At 39.7% G+C, this 20,186-nt stretch overlaps 1 protein-coding gene across 1 annotated transcript in view; it reads right to left on the bottom strand.

Moving 5' to 3' along the window:
* Positions 1-4,903: 4,903 nt before the first annotated feature.
* The window catches only part of LOC121270852 (elongation of very long chain fatty acids protein 6-like), a 103,682-nt gene continuing 88,399 nt past the window's right edge, over positions 4,904-20,186 (bottom strand). Inside the window, exons 3-4 of the mRNA XM_041176391.1 lie at positions 8,168-8,319; positions 4,904-5,325 (exon numbers count right to left, since the gene is read on the bottom strand). Of these exons, the coding sequence (XP_041032325.1) occupies positions 4,904-5,325; positions 8,168-8,319 (574 nt within the window). The remainder of the gene's footprint in view (positions 5,326-8,167; positions 8,320-20,186) is intronic.

The following is a 20,186-nucleotide window of genomic DNA, read 5'->3' as shown; positions in this document are numbered from 1 at the left end:
GTACCAGCTTGCTAGCTGTAGTGCAAATGCTCCCTCCCTCCCTTTCTCTCTGTCTTTCTAGCTGTATGTGATAACTAGCAGAATTGTTATGTTAAGTTGGTAACTACAATTCTTTAGGAGTGTATGGTTACACATTGTGTGTGTCTGTTTATTCTGTTACTTTAGGACTAACTATAACTAATTCAGACAACTGTATTGCTGTCAGCAGCTAGTGTTGATCTGTTGGTTCGATTTAATTTTTTTCTTTCAGAGTCAATGTCTAGGCATTGCTTTTGTGGTGCAGTAGTAGTACATGCAGGCACAAAGTTGTCTCAGGACAGTGGCCTTGAAATTACCCTGTGTATGTTTAATATGGTCACATAAAATTTGTTCATGGAATTTCCAAGAGGCAGTTTAAAAGAAATAGCTTCAGTTAAAACAGAAGAAATTTCACATGATCATGTTGTGTTTAGACACTAATATCCTCAGTCATTTTAAACTGTAGTGTGTTTTTTTTTGGTTGTCATGAATTGTTACGGTTTAGCATCGTTGTGGTGGATTTCAGATAGAAGAACATTACATCTCCATTCTGGTTATAGTAATAATCAGCTTTGAGTTTTCAGGACTTATTCCAGCACCAATGCAATAACTGAACTCATTTCCAGGCTCTACAATAGCTTGAAGTTTATATAAGATACATAGAATAAAACATTTATTACAAGGATATGTAAAGATTAGGGCAGTCATTTGACTTATTTCGCTCAGCCTCTCAAGAGAGCTATAATTTATCCCATCACAGCAACAAACTACCTCCTGAATGATTCCAAACTATTGGCCTTCACTACCCTATCTGAAAAGTTATTCTAGGTGTGAATCACTCTTGGCATGAAGCTGTGCTTTTTCACATCACTCCTGAACCTGCCTTTCACTGGCTTGTAACTTCTTTGTTACTTGTTACTGAACCTCAAACAATGTATCAGATTAAAATGCCAATTCCATGTGTTACCTTCTACCCCTCCTGTAAAGTCCCCTCTCATTTGCCTCCTTTGACAGCTGTAGAGTCATGGGTTGCAAACTATGTGTCTTAAATTAAAATAATTGCATTGAAAAGAAAAGAGTTACATTCACCTAGCAACTGGATAATACAAGCTCTTTTTTTTAAGTCGGTTACTGTGAAGCTCTTACAATAAGTACACACATGTTATACAGAAAATCATTTCTTCAGATTAGAAAGAACTGTTAATGTCTTTAAAAAAAACAGTTCAGTCCTTGGAAACCTTTTTTAATGAGATGGGAGAACACAGTTACTTTGTTCTGGCTAAATGCTCTAGCTGCCCTCACATATATAAAAAAAATTGCAAGACAAAATTAACAAGCTCTGGGTATCAAAGCAAAAAGCACTTTTTTTATATTTTTACCTTTTATTTTTTTCTGTAAAAATAAACAAATTTTTTAAAACCTCTTCAAATGATTTCAACATAAAGAAAAATACAATAAAAATGAACCCAAAACTAGCAATAAATATTAAATGCACATTTGTTTTCAGTCAAGTGTCTATTCTACCCCTATTGTTGTTCTATGGGAAAGCAGCTTTTAAGAATATTCAAAGGGACATCTTCTTTGCACCTTAAGTGCAATTAGCCACTATTTTCATGAACCAAGATGCAAATTTTGAAACTTATATGTATAATGAGAAATTGTTCTATATACATCTCATGTTTATAGATTTGTCAATTTCTCACCAAGAATGCTTTTTCCTCCTGACTACTGACATGGCTTTTGGTTATATCATCATTCTTTACACACCCCACAACATGGATATTCACCCACAGTAACTCCAGCCACTGACAAACAAAATTGAAATGGAAATCAGCTCCCACTCTGGCTACCGGCACATGCGTGATTTCTCCAACTGCTTTTGCCATTATTATGCATCCTGAAACCTCAGCTGCCGCTCTTCCTGTTTCCCTCGTCATTCTCCTTGCTTGCCCCGCCACCCTCCATTCCAGAAGCAAGCTAGTGGAGAGGGGACATGTGGGGAGATGGAGGGAATAGTGAGATGTGAGGACAATGGCGAAGGAATCAGTTGAAGTGAAGAAAGTGGCAGGGAAATCAAGGAGAGTGGCAAGGGGAGCAGAGGAAACGGTGAGGGACTGTCAGTAAACGCTTTTAAAAGCTAATAAAACTCTCTTATGTTTCCAATTGGGTGTCAATTGCCAGTTCTTCAGGCAGCATTGAGTCGGGTCAGTGCTTGCACTGGGAAACTCCCTAGGATTATCCAAGTTACCGTAGCTGCAGTGTTTGATGTTACTTTCCATGACATCACAGGCACTAACACAGCATCTGTGCATGTGCAAGAAATGTTGTGGCACAAATAAACACAACCTTTTCACCTATGCCATACACTTTTTGAAGTACATTTAGTTTAAAATCATTGTTTTCTTTTTCCTTACAGTTAACCACTCCTAATAATTCATTTGCCAATAAAATCAATTTATAACAATCTAAATTGATACACTTTTCACTCCAAAAGGACTCAAAAAACACTGGAAAACCACCAAAATGAACTAACAGTGGCTAATCACAAAATTATACAAGAGGTTATTTCTTAAATAATTAAACCATGGCTGTTGCAAAATTAACAACAATGACTACAAAAAAACTGCAGTTAGAGGGCAACTTATCTATTTGTGGGTTTCTTCAAAATAACCCATTAAATCTGTTATCATTTGCAGGGTTTCTCAATCCACTGAGAGTACAAAGGACAGAAGCGCCCCCCCCCCCCCCCGCCCCCAAACAAAATTCCAGCAAGTTTTGTGCAGTCATTTCTGACAGGAAACACTTTTGTTGCTTTTTAGCAAAATCTATTTTGTCAAACTGCTGCTGTACAGCTAAATCCATCTTTTGTCTGAATCAGGGCTCATAGACTTCTTTGGCATGGGAAAGTTAGCTTGGCACAATGAGCAATGGACTGCACTGCTTTACGGACTGGGAGACCAGCTTTCAACTCCCAATCTCAGATTATATCTGCATTTGAGTTTCCTCAATAATTGGCTCAAGAACCCAACAGAGTTGAGATGCTTAGCTCAACTCGAGTATTGCTTCAGCACCTTGCACTGCACAACCATGTTAGGGCATTGGTGGACATACGAAGATCCCGCAGATTCTCTCCGAGCTCACTGTTAATAAATTACAGTGAACAGGAATGAGAATAAATATACTGAATGATCTTTTGTACCTTGTCAGGTTGATTAAATTGTCACGAATAAAGTTATACACTCCGTCCTTAATATAAAAGTTGTCAGGAGCTGACCGTTGTACCTGGACTACTGAGAATGTTGTACTAATGAGTCCAGTACAGCAGTGCCTGTCCTGTAAGTGTCAAAATACGTCAGGAGGCCAAGCTTTATAAGGACTAAGACTTTTATAATGAGGGTGCATTTTTGGAAATGAAACACAGACATCTACATGATTTTCTTTTCTAAAAGATGACAGGTTGTGGTGGGTGGGCAAGACTTAGTGTATTAAGTGAATGATATTAAGAACACTGCATTGGAATGACTTTGGCAAGTCAAAAGATGGCAATTTTTATACTGCACGGGAACATTTCCAGGTCTTTAAGTCAGCATGTTAACTATCCAATAATTAAAGTATACATATTACTGTTTGTGATATTAGTGGATAAATGCTTAGTATGTCTATGTGACAATCCTTTGTCTGCTATTTTAATGGATTCTAGCCTGTTTAGGTTAATTTGGTTGACTCTCCACTAAAAAAGCAGGCAAAGGATGTGCTATGGATTTGTATACTAATGTAAAGTGTAATGTTGCCAACAATAATTTATTAAATATTTAATAAGTTTAACTATTAAAAATAAGCAAACTCTGAAGTGCTTCCTGACCCTCCCCCATTCCAAGATAAAAGCTATTATTTTAAAAAGGTTTTTATGTTTGGGCTGGCAGTTTTATATAATGGGGTTTGGTACACTGGAAATCTATGTATAACCCAACTATTCATTCACCTAGAGTCAACAACAAACATGACAAGGGATATCTGTCTTGTATCTGTTGTTTGTATAAATAGAAGAAAAGCCCTCTAAGTCTTGTACAATTGATTACCTAAATTCTGTTACAATGTCAAACTTATGAAGGACTAAATCCAGTACCCCTTGAAGATATCCCCAGTCAGCAGGACCAACACTGTAGAATGCTAAATCCTGCATCTAATTGCCTCATACGAAAAGGGTCTATCATAAGTATCGGGAAAAATGACAATGAGATTTCGTTGTGGGGAAAGATTAGTGTCTTCAGAACGTTCCACACACGATAAAGCGGTTAGTGCACAAGCTGGACTGCAGTGAAACTGGAAGTCTCTAAAATCCTGAACAAATTATTTTTGAATTTGTCATAAATTCTCTATATTTCCACTCTTCCCTGTCCCTTATCCTTGTGCTTTGGTCTCAAATAACACAAGAAGCTCAACTAGGCTTGTGAAACAAGTCTAAATATGGCTTCTTCCAATCTTTCATTTATAATCTCCATATCAAACACTCTAAATCCATAACTAAACTCCTCTGCGTGCTTTGAAATGGTCCCACACAACTCCACTTATTGCTTCTCCACCTTTTGCGTGGTTCAAATCGTGCAGTTTGTACAAAACAGGGGAAGGATAAGGTTCAAGTTTTCTGGGATCTGCCAGCACTGACACCTTCACTGTTTCCTGGAGATGGTGCCAGTTAACAGGCTCTAATGGAGAGAGCAGTAGGAAGTGTGAACATGGAGAGTGTGATCCTATAAAAATCTACAGCATTCCACAGTTAATATCAAATAACTCCATACCGTTTTGACAAAACCACAACACCATCCATGTTTGTGCATTAACCACTGACTGACACTACTCGTTCAATTTGTTCATCACCCTGAGATTAATCTGCCTTTAAACCCTTCTTCCTATTTAAGTAGGTTTCGTAGAAGAAACAGCAAAAGAGAAGGAAGTAGCTAAAGTACATAATGGAAGACAAGACGATATTTGCAAAGAAAGAAGGGCAATGACCCTCGTGCATCCACATGTAAATCAGCACGTTCACCACCATGCCCATTATCATCTGCATGATCTGGGTGAGGGTAATAAACATGGCAAACCTACGTGGCACATGAAAGCCTGCAGCGCGAAGGGTATAGTATGAGTACATAAAGGCATGGACACCATAATTCATAGTCATGAACCAGCCGCCACCAGCTACCATATCTTTGTAGGAATACCAGGAGTACAGCAACACTGTGATGTGGTGATACCAGTGCAGGAATATCAGCTTCTGTTTCCGTAAAACGATGAATATAGTGTCACCTGTAATAGAAGGTATCAGACATTTCAGCAAATCTTAGCAAAATGTGGAGCCTGGCTGTGAGATGAGAGTGCTACCAACTGAGCCATGGCTGCCACTTAAGTATTAAAAAATTGCACATTTATACTTGTGAAAAAAACCATATCCAAAATGTGCCTTAAAGTGCTAACAACATAAATCACTGTTTATAATTTTGGTTACATATGTTACAATAGAGTTGCCACTTTGGATGTAATTGGTGATCTGGATGCAAATTGCACCCAAAGTTTCACTAGTTTTAATTGTTTTTTTTTCTTCCATTTCCACTCAAGCTCGTTTGCATTTCTCTGAACGTAAAGCACAAAGCAATAAAAAAAATGTTGATAAAAAATATTCCTCAGTATACTTGAATGCTGGTAACTTGTTTCAATTTGATTACTACAGCAGAAAATGGGCTTATCACAAAATAAGCATTTTAAGCAGAATATCTAGTCTACAACCTGGGAGTAAACTGACTTTAAATAGCTGAAAATGACTTTTAAAACACTATGCAGAACATAGCAGGAATAGTCCCCATTCGATAAGATCCTGGCTTAACTTCTGCATCAACTCCATTTTCCCAGATTATTCTTACATTGCTTGATTTCTTTGAATGGATTCAATAACTGAGTATCCATAGCCCACTGGGGTAGAGACTTCTAAAGATTCGAAACCCAGTGCGTGAAGAAATTTCTCTTTATCTGAGTCGTGAGTAGCCTTACGCTGAGACTCATTCTTGACTTTTCAGTCTGGGGAAACAGCTTCTCAGCATCTACCCTGTCAAGTCCTCTCAGAATTCCAATAAGATCACCATTCATTCTGCTAAACTCCAGGGAACATAGGTCTACGTGTGGTGGTGTAGTGGTAATGTCACTAGACTAGCAATTCAATTAATAAAATCTGGAATATAAAGCTAGCCTTGGTAACAGTGACCATGAAACTATCGATTGTTGTAAAAACTTCTGGTTCACTAGCGTCCTTTAGGGAGGGAAATCTGTCATTCTTACCTGATCTAGCCCACATGTTCCTGATCCACAGCAATGTGATTGGCTCTTAACTATCCTCTGAAATAGCCTAGCAAGCCTCTCAGTTCAAGACAATTTAGGGATGGGGAACAAATGCTGGCCTTGCCAGCAACGCCCACATCCCTTGAAAGAATAAAATACTCTACTCAATCTCTCCTCATTTTCAGTCTTCTCATTCCAGAAACCAAAATAACGAACTACCTCTGTACCCCCTCTAAGGCAAGTATATCCTTCTTTAGGTAATGAGACTAAAACTATACACAGTAATTCAGGTGAGATCTCAGACTTCATACTCTCACACATCTCAACTCACTTGCATTAACGGCTAGCATTCCATTTATCTTCCTAATTTCTTGCTATACATGCATGCAAACTTGTTGTGCTTTGTGTACATGACACACAAATCCCTCTAAATGCCAACAGTTACTGGTCTCTCATCCTTAAAAAAAAATTCTGCTTTTCCATTCTTTCTACCCAAATGGATAATGTCTCATTTTCCCACATTGTACTCCTTTTGTCACCTTCCTGCCCAATCATTTAACTGGTCTATTTTCCTTTGCAGCCTCTTTGTGTCCTCCTCACAGCTTACTTTCCCACTCAATTTTGTATCATTAGCAAACTTGGACATATTATGCTCAGTCTCCTCATCTAAGTCAGTTATACAGATTTTAAATTGCTGACCCAAGCACTGAACCTTGCACCACTCCATTAGTTTTATGCTCTGCCATTTGAAAATGACCTGTTTATTCCTACTTTCAGTTTTCTGTCCTTTAACCAATTCTCAATCCATGCTAATTATATCCAATATCATGAGCTCTAATCTTGAGTAACAACCTCTTGCGTAACATTTCATTAAATGCCTTCGAAAAATTCAAATATACTACATTCACGATTTCACCCCTATCTACCCTGCTAGTTACACCATCAAAAGACTAATACATTTGTCAAATACTGTTTCCCTTTCCTAATACCATGTTGATTCTGCTAATTATATTGGTATGCAGCAGTCAGTTTCTTAGTAAGTTTAAAAAATATATCCAAAATCTTTTGAAATGCATCTATTAGTGTCCTTGCATCCTAAAAAAATCAGTTTAATTTTAAGATCCTCCTCAAAGGTTTGCAAACCAATGCAATTAATGGAAACTCCCAGTGGTGACTGATTAAGTCTGGGGGCATGGCCAGTTTTGCTTCTTGCACAATGTTCTGTAAACTAGCACAAAAGATTGCAGAAAGTTGACTTGCGCCGAATGTAATCTGCGCTTAAAGTTATGTGATATTTTGCACTAATTTGGCCAATTTTGGGCGAATTATACCATAACAACACAGCTGAGCGGAAACTCCAGGCCTTTGTTCCAGCATGCACAGAGGAGAAAAGCTGTGCAACATCACAATGCAGCGCATCTGCTTAAAAAAATGCTGCCAGGAAAGGCAAAAATCAGGCCATTGACAACTTAGTGAAATAGGGGCTTTTCCCTACTTCTACGGCACACTAACTGTAATAAACAACATAAGCAGAGACTACACCAAAGATATGTTTGACTGCACTGTTGGGAGAGTTTTTTAAAAAAAAAATCAAACTTACTTGGAAGGAGGAGGGACAGAAGAGAGGTAGAATCATTGGCTACAACCTGAACCCAAAGGTAGCTAATTATTTGTAGTTTGCTCATTTTACCTTGCAGCAAAGGGAGAGTAGAGGTTTATCTCACAAAATCGGGTGAACGATTCTGACAAAACACACAAAATCAGAACAAATGGGCTGGCAGTGACATGGACACAATTCTGTGACGTCTTTTTTTCTCACCTAGTTCTGGAGCCTTGCTCAAGACAAATGCATATGCCCAGAATTTGCTCACAGGTCCATTGTAGAAGCTCTGGTCACACACGGATTGCTTGAAGCCACTGGTGTACAGCACATGCCACATATACCACCCTGTTCTGAAAGCACCAAGTATACTGTGGGGGAAGAAAAGTTTCACTATTATTTTCACAACACTTCATATCCCAATTATTGTATAGGTACAATACATATTTTAGTTATAGTGAGAGTTAGTTAACTGGTAATATACTCCATCTTTTTCAGCCTATTGTCTCATCTCCTTCTGGAATTACCTGTCTGACACTTCACAGCAATGTGCACCTTCTTAATGATGCAAGTTTGTAACATTATTAAGAGGTGTACGTTAGGCCTGTAGGATTTTTAATTGAGCATAGGAAGGCAACAGCAGAACAGATTTTTCCCTGTTGAGATGAGGAATTAATATGTTTCAGGGATAGGATCATGAGCTTCTTTTAGCATATTGCGAAGCTTTATTTCAAGTTGGACCTACTTCTGATTTACAATGGCTTATTTTGAATATGCTATGTAGACGCTCAGTTTTATTGTTAGATTATTTGCTCATAGAATTTGTAACTGATCAAACTATTTTTGAAATCTGAATGACTCATTCCTGTTCAGTCTTGTGCTCACTTGATATTTTCAAATATAGAACCAGTTGTCAAAATATTTGGGTGATTTTACTGCGTGTAAGTGCAAGCTCCATTACCAGGGAAGCAACAATCACTTGCATTTATATAGCACCTTTAACACAGGAGTAAATCCCACACCAAGGCACTTCACAGATGTAGAGCTCTGTCCTCCTTTTAAAAATATTTTCTCTGTATTGAAAAAGGAATAAAATCCATATTTCAACATAAAAAAACCTTGTTAAAAACTGATAGCCAGAGAAGATTCCAATTCAGAGGGTCATCTTATACTTAAGTGCCAACACTCTCGCCTGAGTCACAAAGTTGAGTTCAAGTCCCGAGCACAAAAATCAAGGCTGACGCTCCATTGCAGTAATGAGGATATGTTGCACCGTTGAAGGTGCGGTCTTTTGGATGAGTTGTGAAACAGAGGTCCCATCTGCCCCCTCAGGTGAGCATAAAGGATCCCAGGGCCTTATTTTGAAGAAGGGAGTTTTCCTGGCCAATATTTACCCTTCAATCAACATCACAAGAACAGATTGGTCACTATCACATTGCTGTTTGTGGGAGCTTGATGTCTGCAAATTAACTGCTGCGTTTCCTACATTACAATGGTAGCTACTACTTCAAAAGTACTTATTTGGCTGTAAATCACTTTTGGACATCCTGTATTCATAAAGGCACTATTTAAATACAACACTTTACTTTTTTGAAAGATCTTCTAAACTACGATATGCTATTCCACTGCAATAGCTTATTAAGGGCAACAGGACCATTTCTTCCCAATTTAATTGGGTGTGCTAAAGTAAAAGCTTCAGATTGTCCAACAGATGGCTCATTTATCACTCAATTAAACTCCTTTCACACAATTAAAACAACACTAAAGTCACACTTTGTGTGTGTGCAGTTTTACTGAAATGCCTTGGTGTTAGCTGGAATATGTGAGCGACATTCAAAAATGCTGGTTGTGAAAGCAGTTACTGCAGAAAGTTGTCAAACTGCTCCAGGCAGTCAATAGAGAAAAGGTCGAACAGAGAATTGCAGATGTTCATGTGAATCCAAGTTTGCAAAAATTGTCACACCAATAAATAGGGTTGCCATGTTATCTGCTCTGTGCCAAGCCTTTGTACAGCCTTATCACGTCACTTATTTGGGTATTATTTAAGCAGCTAGATGCAAGCTTAACATGATGAAAACCAGTAGTTTCAATGTCCAGTTTCATTTTAATGTTAATTTTATATAGTAGCCAAACTGAACAGTGCACTTTAATCTCTCCTCCCCATTAATGAGAGGGTGGTTCGCTACATAACATTCTACTGTACAAAGGGTAGGGACAAGCATATTGCCACTAGCCCAGCATTTTGAACTGCCACAGCCCTAACATTACAAAGCATTCTAAACTCATGACTCTATGGGCCTTTGGGCTGCTTCCAGCATTTCCCTGCCTGGTGCCCCTGACTGAAAACAAATGACTGCTTTGAAACTACCCGTCATTTTGAGATAATTTCTCCTCTGCTTTCACACAACACCTACGTCAAACTAGGAAGAATTATTTTGACCTACACTGTCATCAGCCCTGATAGAAAATTAAACACCTATGAATCGCACAATACTAGTAAACTTCAGCCCTAGGCCTTTAGCTTATTACGGTCCCCACTGTGCTCAGACTGTAAAAGAAGTCATTATGGAAAGTTATAGAAGAGCATCAAAATTACAAATAAATGCAAATATTGAAAAGAAATATCAAAATATGACTGTAAATGGCTTTTTATTCTCTCATGAAGTGTGTTGGGGCATATATACACAGACACACACAATATATGTAAGCAGTTGTCATAAAACAAGAATTTCACCTCTCAATAACTGAAGGAAGGAACCAGGAATCTGCAATAAGTATTTCAATCAGACGTAGTGAAAATTCAGAAAACTGAGAGGGTCGTCTGGCTGAGAATGATTTAGAAATTAACACTACCTCAGAGAGAGAGAGAGATAAGGGAATATTTTACAAAGCCAGCACAGAGGTAGGAGGAATGAAGCATTGCTGGCTTTTAATTTTCACAAACTGTTCCCTCCGGACATTCCAGAGTTGGCCCGATTTTGTATATCAGGCACTTGCTAAAATGGGGTTTAAGGACAGTGTGGGATGGTAGTTAGGAAGCAGTACGCATAAAGAACCCTTAAGGGCTGCAAGTGTGACCTCAAGCTTCTCAGTAATTTGATATTAATGGAACAGTCAAAAAAGAAAATAAATCCAAAATGGTACATACCAACAAAGTGGCAAAACTGCCATTATTTGAACAATGGTAATCAAAACAAATATCTACATCTTTCTTTTTTAAGGCATGTCTAGGGGGAGAAGTTTGATCATGAAGTATCTCCCTTGATTTCCTTCCCCTGAACAAGTATCACTCAACATTGAAAAGGAACAGATATCCAAAAGTCTTGGAATCTGATAGCCTGGAATTGTTAAACAGAATTATTGCAAGAAAGCGGGAAAAGAAACATCCTGCACACATTGCAACGGATAGCAGCGTAAACAAAAAACATCTTTATTCCAAGAAGAGAAAGCTTACATTGCTGCTGTTATACCAGGTATGGGCAGGATGTGTCAACCTATATGAAATGCCTCATCCTGCTTTATTTGAGTGATGCACAGAATTGGCACTTATTTAATTTGAGTCAGACCCCTGTCAAAGTACAGATAAGAAACAATGATGCCTCTCGTGATGTGCAATGCATTCAGGGCATTATGTCACCTTGCATTACATGACAGTTGACTTAAAAATATTCCATTGCTTTAAGCATGTTTGTTGGAGCAAAGGGACAGCGGGCTCACTACCGGGATCTTTATGCTGTATTTAGGATCACAGCAGACACACAAACACACCTAGAAAAAAGCTGTGAAGTCAATACAGCTATCCAATCCTATCGGAATTCAATCAACTACAAAAATTCAGATGCATTTCATTAACAGGCACCATATCTACAAGTTTCTTTCTACACAAAATGGGATGTCGGCAAATAATTTTGACTGACAATTAAGTCCAATTTTGCCATTATGAGGATCTGTTGTGGCCACACAGACCTAACATTTGCTAATGCTGGTTCATATGGTGAAAGGTTTACATTTGGTTAATCTTACAAATCAATTCTTATCAAAGCATAATTATATTTTTAAAAGGCTGATGGTTGAATGTGGATCCACAACAGCATTTTCTTACTGGTTAATCCTAAGCGTAGTGTTGAAAAAAATCAACAGTTAAGTGCCTGAAAAATCACCAAGTTTTGCTTCTTTTCCTCAAGGTGAGCGAAGGTCAGTGCTTTAACAACAAATGCTGATTCTTTTCTCTCCTGAAAGCATTAGCTGCAATTTGCAAATAAGTTAGTGAAGTTGAAACTGTTCCCTTTCAGTATTTTATATTGAAGTCCAATATTTGCCAAAGGAATAAGTAAAGTGAAAAATGTAGCTATGTTTGTTTATGCTTTGAACAACCTCTTGAAATCCAATTGGTGGATCTGTTTTTCTTTGCAGAATCTGACGATCTGTGCAGGAAATCTGACAAATATTTAATGGAAATATCACACATGTACTGCAATTTATGTAATGGGGCCTTTATCAGATTCTTTGTTAATTACACACAATTTCTCAAGTTACTTCTAAATGTTAAAAATTCTACTTGGCACTCCAGTTTAGATTATTGGTAACTCTATGAAAGCCATTATGAGCTTGCAAGCTTTATAGTGTGTCAACCTGGAGTGGTAGGTGTAACAGGGAAGATGTAAAAATATTTATACTGGGCAATGACTGACTCAATTGGAATGTGAAACCAGCTCTGTGATAAATTAGCTTTTGGTTATTGGTAGCTTTCCCAGGAATTGTGAGGAGGAAAAGGACACTTGAGATTGCTTCCATGGCAACAATCTAGTGACCAATTCAAATGATGTCCTGAACTGTTATCTCCACTTTTACATCTATTACCTGGAACATTATTATTCTCCTGTGCCAATTGGTTAGTTTGCTGACACACAATGTGAGATGTTTAATGTTATTGTGTTCAAAGACAGCAGTGCTTTCTCAGGGTATGTTTTTATTGAACTGATTGTAAGAAAGCAGCTTACAGAGGTCACATGACTGTAGCAAGCCAGGTCAGACATATAGAACTATTGCATTTCAAAACATCCCACTTTACATAACGAACAAGAGATCCAAACATCCCCCCCTTTTCCTATCGAACAGAAGACACACTTACATGCACGTTCAGGTGTAACTGAGTTACCCAAGTTACCCACTATTCTCATGCATTAACAACTCTTTGTTCTACTAGTCAGTCTCTGCATCTGCATTTCATACATAGTCTTTAAATCATGCAGGTCTCTTAATGGCACACATGTGCATTGTCATTGGCTGTTTTTCTGGGTGATGTTCCTTGTCTGGAGAGTGTCATTCCTGTAGCACGTTTTTGCCGTGGTACCTGTGTTATTCCATGTCCATTGTTGGGATCAACTGGACCTCTGGAAGCGATGGTCGTTCTGTGCTCTGTACAGCTGATGAGATCCCATCTTCTTGGCCGACAGTGAAGCAAGTGAAGAAACACCTTTGTTATTTGTTCGTACGTGCCTGCAGTTGCACCAGTATATTTGGTCGTTAGCTTCCACTGCATGTGATCAAGCTGACAATTTCTCTACATATATCCCAAGTTTCCATGTGGGCTGGCTACTGTTGAGAGCTTTGAAGTTTTGTACTCTGACTGGCTCTCCATTGCTCAGATCTGACAACGGCAGTCTTCTCAAAATGAAATTTGGCTTTCTGCTGTTTCAGCTTGATTTTTTCACTCAAGGCTGTTACTACTTCTGGTTTCAGTAGCTTTTTTTGCTATTAGAAGAGTAGCTTAGGTGCAGTGCGACATTAGTCTTTGGACTCAACTACTTTCCATACCTTCAGTCAGTGCATTTGTCCCCTCAAGGATTGCCTCGTGTACATCTGTGCTAGATTTGCTCATTTCTTAATGATTCCTTTGGCAATTTTCAATGCCACCTCAGGCTTTCCATTCAACTGGGGATAGTGCAGAAATGATGTGTAGTATTGAGTTTTCCAATCCTTTGTGAAATGTCTGAATTCTTCACTGGGGGCCACTGTCACTCATCACAATGTCTAGAATGCCATAATGGCTGAAGTGTGCTTTCAGGCATTCTGCTATTTCTCTTGTCGTTACTAAAGTCAGCTGGTCTAACTCCCAGTAGTCAGAATAGTAGTCTACAGTGAAAAGATAATCAGTTCCTGTTATAACACAAAGGTCCACTCCAAGCTTCATCCATGGTCTGTCTGGGATGTTGTGTGTCACCAACAGCTTTCTAGCTTGTTTAGCATGGTAATCGTTACAAGCACCACACTGGCCAATATGGTCTTTAATTTCATTGCTCATGTTTGGCCAGTAGAGCAATTCTGTTGCCTTCCCCAGACTCAATTCAATTCCTTGATGGCTTGCAGGATGTGCTGCAGCATATCTCCTCTCATCTACTGAGGAATGATAGCTCTATTTCCTTTGTACATTTTGGGCTGTTAGTTCATCTCGGTATGCCCAATATGCTCGTGACCATAGTTGTGTCCTTATGCTCTCAGGCCATCCTTTCATTACCACTTCCCATAGCACTTGAAGAATTGCATCTTCTTGGGTAGTTCACTTGATTTGAGCAAGGCGCTTGTATGTCAGATTCGATGCTTCTGCTGGGTTGATGACTTCCAGATCAAGCTGCTGCTTCACATTGAATCTGGAAGATTTCACATTCTGTTGTAGCATCCTCAACTTTCTTCATGGGAAGTGCTGCTCTTGACAACATGTCTGCAATGTACTTTCCCTTCCTTGTATGTCACATCCAGATAATATCTCTGTAAAAGGAAGTAACATTCTTTGCAGACGCTTTACAGCAGATGGCAGCAGTTTGAGAAAAATGCTTTGAAGTGGCTTGTGGCCAGGCTCCACTGTTACTTTGTCTCTCCCAAGCAGGTATTAATGAAAATGTTCACAAGCAAAAACAATAGCCAGGAACCTTTCTCGATCTGAACGTAGCATCATTCAGTCTGCATTAGTACCCTAGATGCAAATGTAACTGGTTGTCCTTGCTGCATTAGGGTTGCTCCAAGACCTGTCTCACTGGCATCATACTGCAATTGATGTCTTAGTACTTCAGCACAGGTCTGTGAAGGTCACGATGGTTGCATAATGCCCCACTGTCTATTGACATTTCTTGTTTGCTTGATACTCTCCTTCTGCCGTCATCATTGTAACAGGCGTCACACTGACATTGATGTCTTAGCACTTCAGCACTGGTGTGGTCATCACTAGCAGTTTGATTTTAGCGAATGCTGCTTCTTGTTCAGTGCCCCAATACCACTGCACCTCCCTGGCAGTGAGCTTGTGTAATGGTTCATACGCCAATGGCAGATTAGACAAAAATTTTGCTAAATAATTCATGAATCCAACAAACTGTTGCACCACTTTCATATCTATTGACCACTGCATCGCTGCTACAGTTCTCACCTTGTCAAGATTTGGGCAAAGACCTTTTGCTGTCAGTAACTGGCCTATATACTTGACTTCAGGCATCTTTAATTGCAATTTTTTCTTGCTCAGCTTCAGGTTCATCTGATGAGCTCTCTCTTGCAGTCATATTAAATTCTGATCATGGTCAGCCATGGCTTTTTCCATTGTGTCTCCACATCCATAGACTGGAAGATCAACCACAACTGCTTCCACTCCAGGAAGATCACTGGCTATCTCATGCTGTCTGCGTTAATACTCTTCTAGTAGGGATGGTTGGCAGGGGGTAGTGAGATCTCTTCAGCTCTTTATTTAGATCCTTTGGGTCTAAGCGTACTCGCAGCTTTCCAGGTTGTTTTACTGCTACCATTCTGCTAATCCAGTCTGTAGGAGTTGTCACTTTCTTGATTACTCCTCTCTTTTCCAGCTCTTCTCTCTTGTCTTTTAGGCTTGACTTAAGGGCAGCTGGAACTCTTCCTGACAGATGCTGAATTGGTCTTACATTCTCATCTACTTCTAGATTACATTCTCCTGGTAGACATCCCAGCACTGTAAACACATCATTGTACTCCTCCAGGAACTTTCAGCAGTCATTGGTTTTTGCATACAGCGACAGGTTGTAAACCTCTGTTGGTATGTTCAAGGTTACCAGTCCAAGCTTTAGACTTGCTTCAGTTGAGGTGAGGGACCTATGATCTGGAACTCTAGAATTCCCTTCTTGCTACTGCATTGGGCTCTCAGATTAGTGTGTCCTCTTGGTATGAGTATCATGCCAACATTTAGCTTCAATATTAATTTCGAGGACTTCATTTTTGGATCACCATGTTGAGCCACTTCACACAGGTCTGTGAAGGTCATGATGTGGCATGATGCACCAGTGTATATATGATACTTCTTGTTCACTTGATACAACGATGACCACAAAGGAGAGTAACAGCCACAAGCCATTTATCACCTATAGACTTGATGGAATCAACCTGTTGTATCATACATAGTGCTTCATCAGAATCTTCTGCTGATATCTCTCCAGTGGTCACCTGTATAGGCTTGTTTCAACGCCAGCATGAAAGCGCGGAGCGGAGCTGATCGTGGGTAGTGGTTGGCTTCCTGCCCACCCCCGCCGAGCACTCCCGCCAAGGGCAAAATCCTGTCCGTGGTTACAAGGAGATCAAAGCTGGGATCTAAATATTCCAGGGTATGTGACTTTTCAAAAGGACAGGCAAGAAGGAAGGGGTGGTGTGGTAGCTTTGTTAGTATGAGATGGAATAAGTACAATAGCAAGAAATTATCTTGGACCGGAAGATGTGGAATCCATATTGGCAGAGTTAAGAAATAACATGGGGAAGACGACACTGGTGGGAGTAGTCTATAGACCCCCTGGCAGTAGCTATACTGTAGGACAGAGAATAAATCAGGAGATAATGAGGGCATGTAAAAAAAGGCAGTACATTAATCATGGGTGACTTTAATCTTCATGTAGATTGGGAAACTCAAATTGGCAGAGGTAGACACAAGCAACAATTCATAGTGTGTATTCGGGACAGTTTCTTGGAACAATATGTTGTGAATCCAATCAAGAATCAGGCTATTTTTGATCTGGTAATGTATGAGGCAGATTTAATAAGTGATCTCAGAGTAAAGGATCACCTAGGAAACAGTGACCATAATATGGTAGAATTCAGCATTCAGTTTGAGTGAGAGAAACTTGGGTTAGAAACAACTGTGCTAAACTTAAATAAAGGTAATTACAATGGAATGAGGGGAGTTGGCTGGAGTGGATTGGGAAAGCAGTTTAGCAGAAAAGATGGTTGATGAACAATGGTAGACGGTTAAGAAAATAGTTCATGACTCACAACAAAGATATATCCCAGTGAGGAAGAAGGATTCAAGGAAGGGGATAAACCAACCATGGTTAACCAAGGAAGTTAAGGACAGCATCAAATTGAAAGAAAAAACATACAATGTGGCAAAGATTAGTGGTAAGCCAGAGGATTGGGAAAATTTTAAAACCAACAAAAGATGACCAAAAAAAAAATAAAGAGGGAGAAAATAAATTTTGTGGGCAAACAAGTAATATAGAAACAGACAGTAAGAGCTCCTTTAAATATATAAAAAGGAAGAGGGAGGCCAAAGTGAACATAGGCCCCTCAGAGAATGAGGCTGGGGAAATAATAATGGGGAACCAGGGAATGGCAGAGGAGTTAAATAAATATTTTGCTTCAGTCTTCATAGTAGAAGATACTGATAGCATTCCAAAAATACTAAAGAATCATGGAGCAAAAGGCGGGGAGGAAATAAATATAATAGCTATCACTAGGGAAAAAGTACTAGGGGAACTAATGGGGCTAAAGGCCAGTAAGTCCCCTGGACCTGATGGGTTGCATCCTAGGATATTAAAGCCTCAGAAACAGTGGATGTACTGGTAATAATCTTCCAAGAATCCTTAGATTTTGGAAAAGTCCCTGAAGATTGGAAAACTGCCAATGTAACGCCTTTATTCAAAAAGGGAGACAAAAGCCAACGGCAGAATTTTGCCCTTGGCACGTGGGCTTGGTGGGAAGCCGCCCACGATCAGGCCTAGAAGGCAATTTCACGCTGGCAGGCCAATTAAGGCCCGCTCAGTGTGAAACGCGAGCAGCAATGCTCAGCACTGCCTGTATGGGCAGGGGGAGAATGCGAGCATGCGCCCGAGTACACACTACCTAATCTGCCTGAGGCAGAACTGTCTCAGGGAGATGAACTGATTTCAAAAGAAATATTAAAGATTTTAAAAATTTATGAAACATGTCCCCTCATGTGACTCTGGCACATGAGCAAGAACATGTTATTAATGAAAAAATAAAGTTTTCATTTGATTTTTATTTGCTATTCCGCCTGTGGAATGAGGTTTCCAAAAAAGTCTTTTCGGCTGCCTGCCAACCATAAGGTTGGATGAGCAGCGAAATATTTCTTTTAATTAACTTTTTAATGGTTTTAATAGGCCTTTTAATTGTCGGTGGGCACGCTGCCAACTCCGGCGTGTGCTCACCAAACGAAATACCGCGTGACATTATACACTCGGTCGGGTCGGGCCTAGCATGCCCCTGCCTGCCGAGCCTAAAATTTTACCCCAGGTAACTATAGGCCAATTAGCTTAACATCCGTCGATGGGAAAACGTTAGAATCTATCATAAAGGATATGACAGAACATTTGGAAATGCAAAATATAATCAAGCAGAGTCAGCATGGCTTCATGAAGGAGAAACAATGCCTGACAAATTTATTAGAATTCTTTGAGGCGGTAACAAGCAGAATAGATAAAGGGAAACCAGTAGGTGTAATATATTTGGATTTCCAAAAGGCGTTCAATAAGGTACTACACATAAGGCTACTTAATAAGAGCCCATGGTATTGGGGGTAGTATATTAGCATGAATAGAGGATTGGCTAACTAATAGAGGACAGAATTGGGATATGGGGGGCATTTTCAGGATGGCAACCTGTAACTAGTGGAGTGCCACAGGGATCAATGCTGGGACCACAATTATTTACAATATATATTAATGAGTTAGATGAGGGAAGTGAATGTACAATTGCCAAGTTTGCAGATGACACAAAAATAGGTGGGAAGGCAAGTGGTGAGGATGACACAAGGAGTCTACAGAGGGATACAGACAGGTTAAGTGAGTGGGCAAAAACTTGGCAGATGGATACAGGCCTGAAATCTGAAATTTTCCCGCGTCAGGCAGGCTCAGCGGGAGCAATCGCGGAGCCGACCGCGATCAGCTCGGCGCCGCCATTTTACACGGGCAGGCCAATTAAGGCCACCCAGCATAATATGCGAGCAGTAGCACGCTATTTGTGCAGGCGGGGGGGGGGGGGGGAGGGAAGAGAGTCGGGGCCAGCGCTCCTCTGTGTGCGCTTCAATCTCCTTGAGGCACAGAACTGCCTCAGGGAGATTGAAGCGCTTGTGAAAACAATAAATAAAATCAATAAAAATTTAATGAAATATGTCCCCTCATGTAACTGTTTCACATCAGATGGGATATGTTTTTATTTTTTGGAAAAACTTTTAAAATTTAATTCATTAAAGCTTTAGGAAACCTCATCCCTCTCCTGGATGAGGTTTCCTAAAAATCATAAAGGCCGCTTGGCCGTTTCGCCTGCCTGCCAACTGTAAGGTTGCACAGGCAGCGTAAACTTGACATTAATTACTTCATTAATGGCCTTAATAGGCCAACGATTATTGGCGAGCATGCAGCTGACTCCGGCCGCGCCTGCCGAACGAAACAACACAAGACGGCGCCTGACGTTTCGGGCCCACGCCTGCACGCCTACTGTAAAATCCTGGTCATTATGTTGGAAAATGTGAGGTTATGTATTTTGGCAGGAAGAATAGAGGAGCTGAATATTATTTAAATGAAGAAAGACTGCAGAAAGCTGCAGCACAGAGGGATTTGGGAGTCCTTGTGCATGAATCCCAAAAAGCTAACATACAAGTCCAGCAGGTAATAGGGAAGGCAAATGGAATTTTATTTCAAAGGAAATGAAGTATAAAAATAGGGAAGTCTTGCTAAAACTCTACGAGGCACTAGTTAGACCGCACCTAGAATACTGTGAATATTTTTGGTTCCTTTATTTAAGGAAAGATATATTGGCATTGGAAGCGATCCAGAGAAGGTTCACTAGATTGATCCCAGGTACAGAGGGATTTTCTCATGAGGAGAGGTTGAGTAGGTTGGATCTGTGCTCTTTGGAGTTTAGAAGAATGAGAGGCGATCTTATTGAAACATGTAAGATTCTTAGGGGGCTTGACAGCATAGACATTGAAAGGCTGTTT

Source organism: Carcharodon carcharias, chromosome 28 (assembly GCF_017639515.1).
Source record: "Carcharodon carcharias isolate sCarCar2 chromosome 28, sCarCar2.pri, whole genome shotgun sequence".
NCBI lineage: Eukaryota > Metazoa > Chordata > Chondrichthyes > Lamniformes > Lamnidae > Carcharodon > Carcharodon carcharias.
Note: the sequence above shows the minus strand (reverse complement) of the source record. Positions and strands in the feature narration are given on the sequence as shown.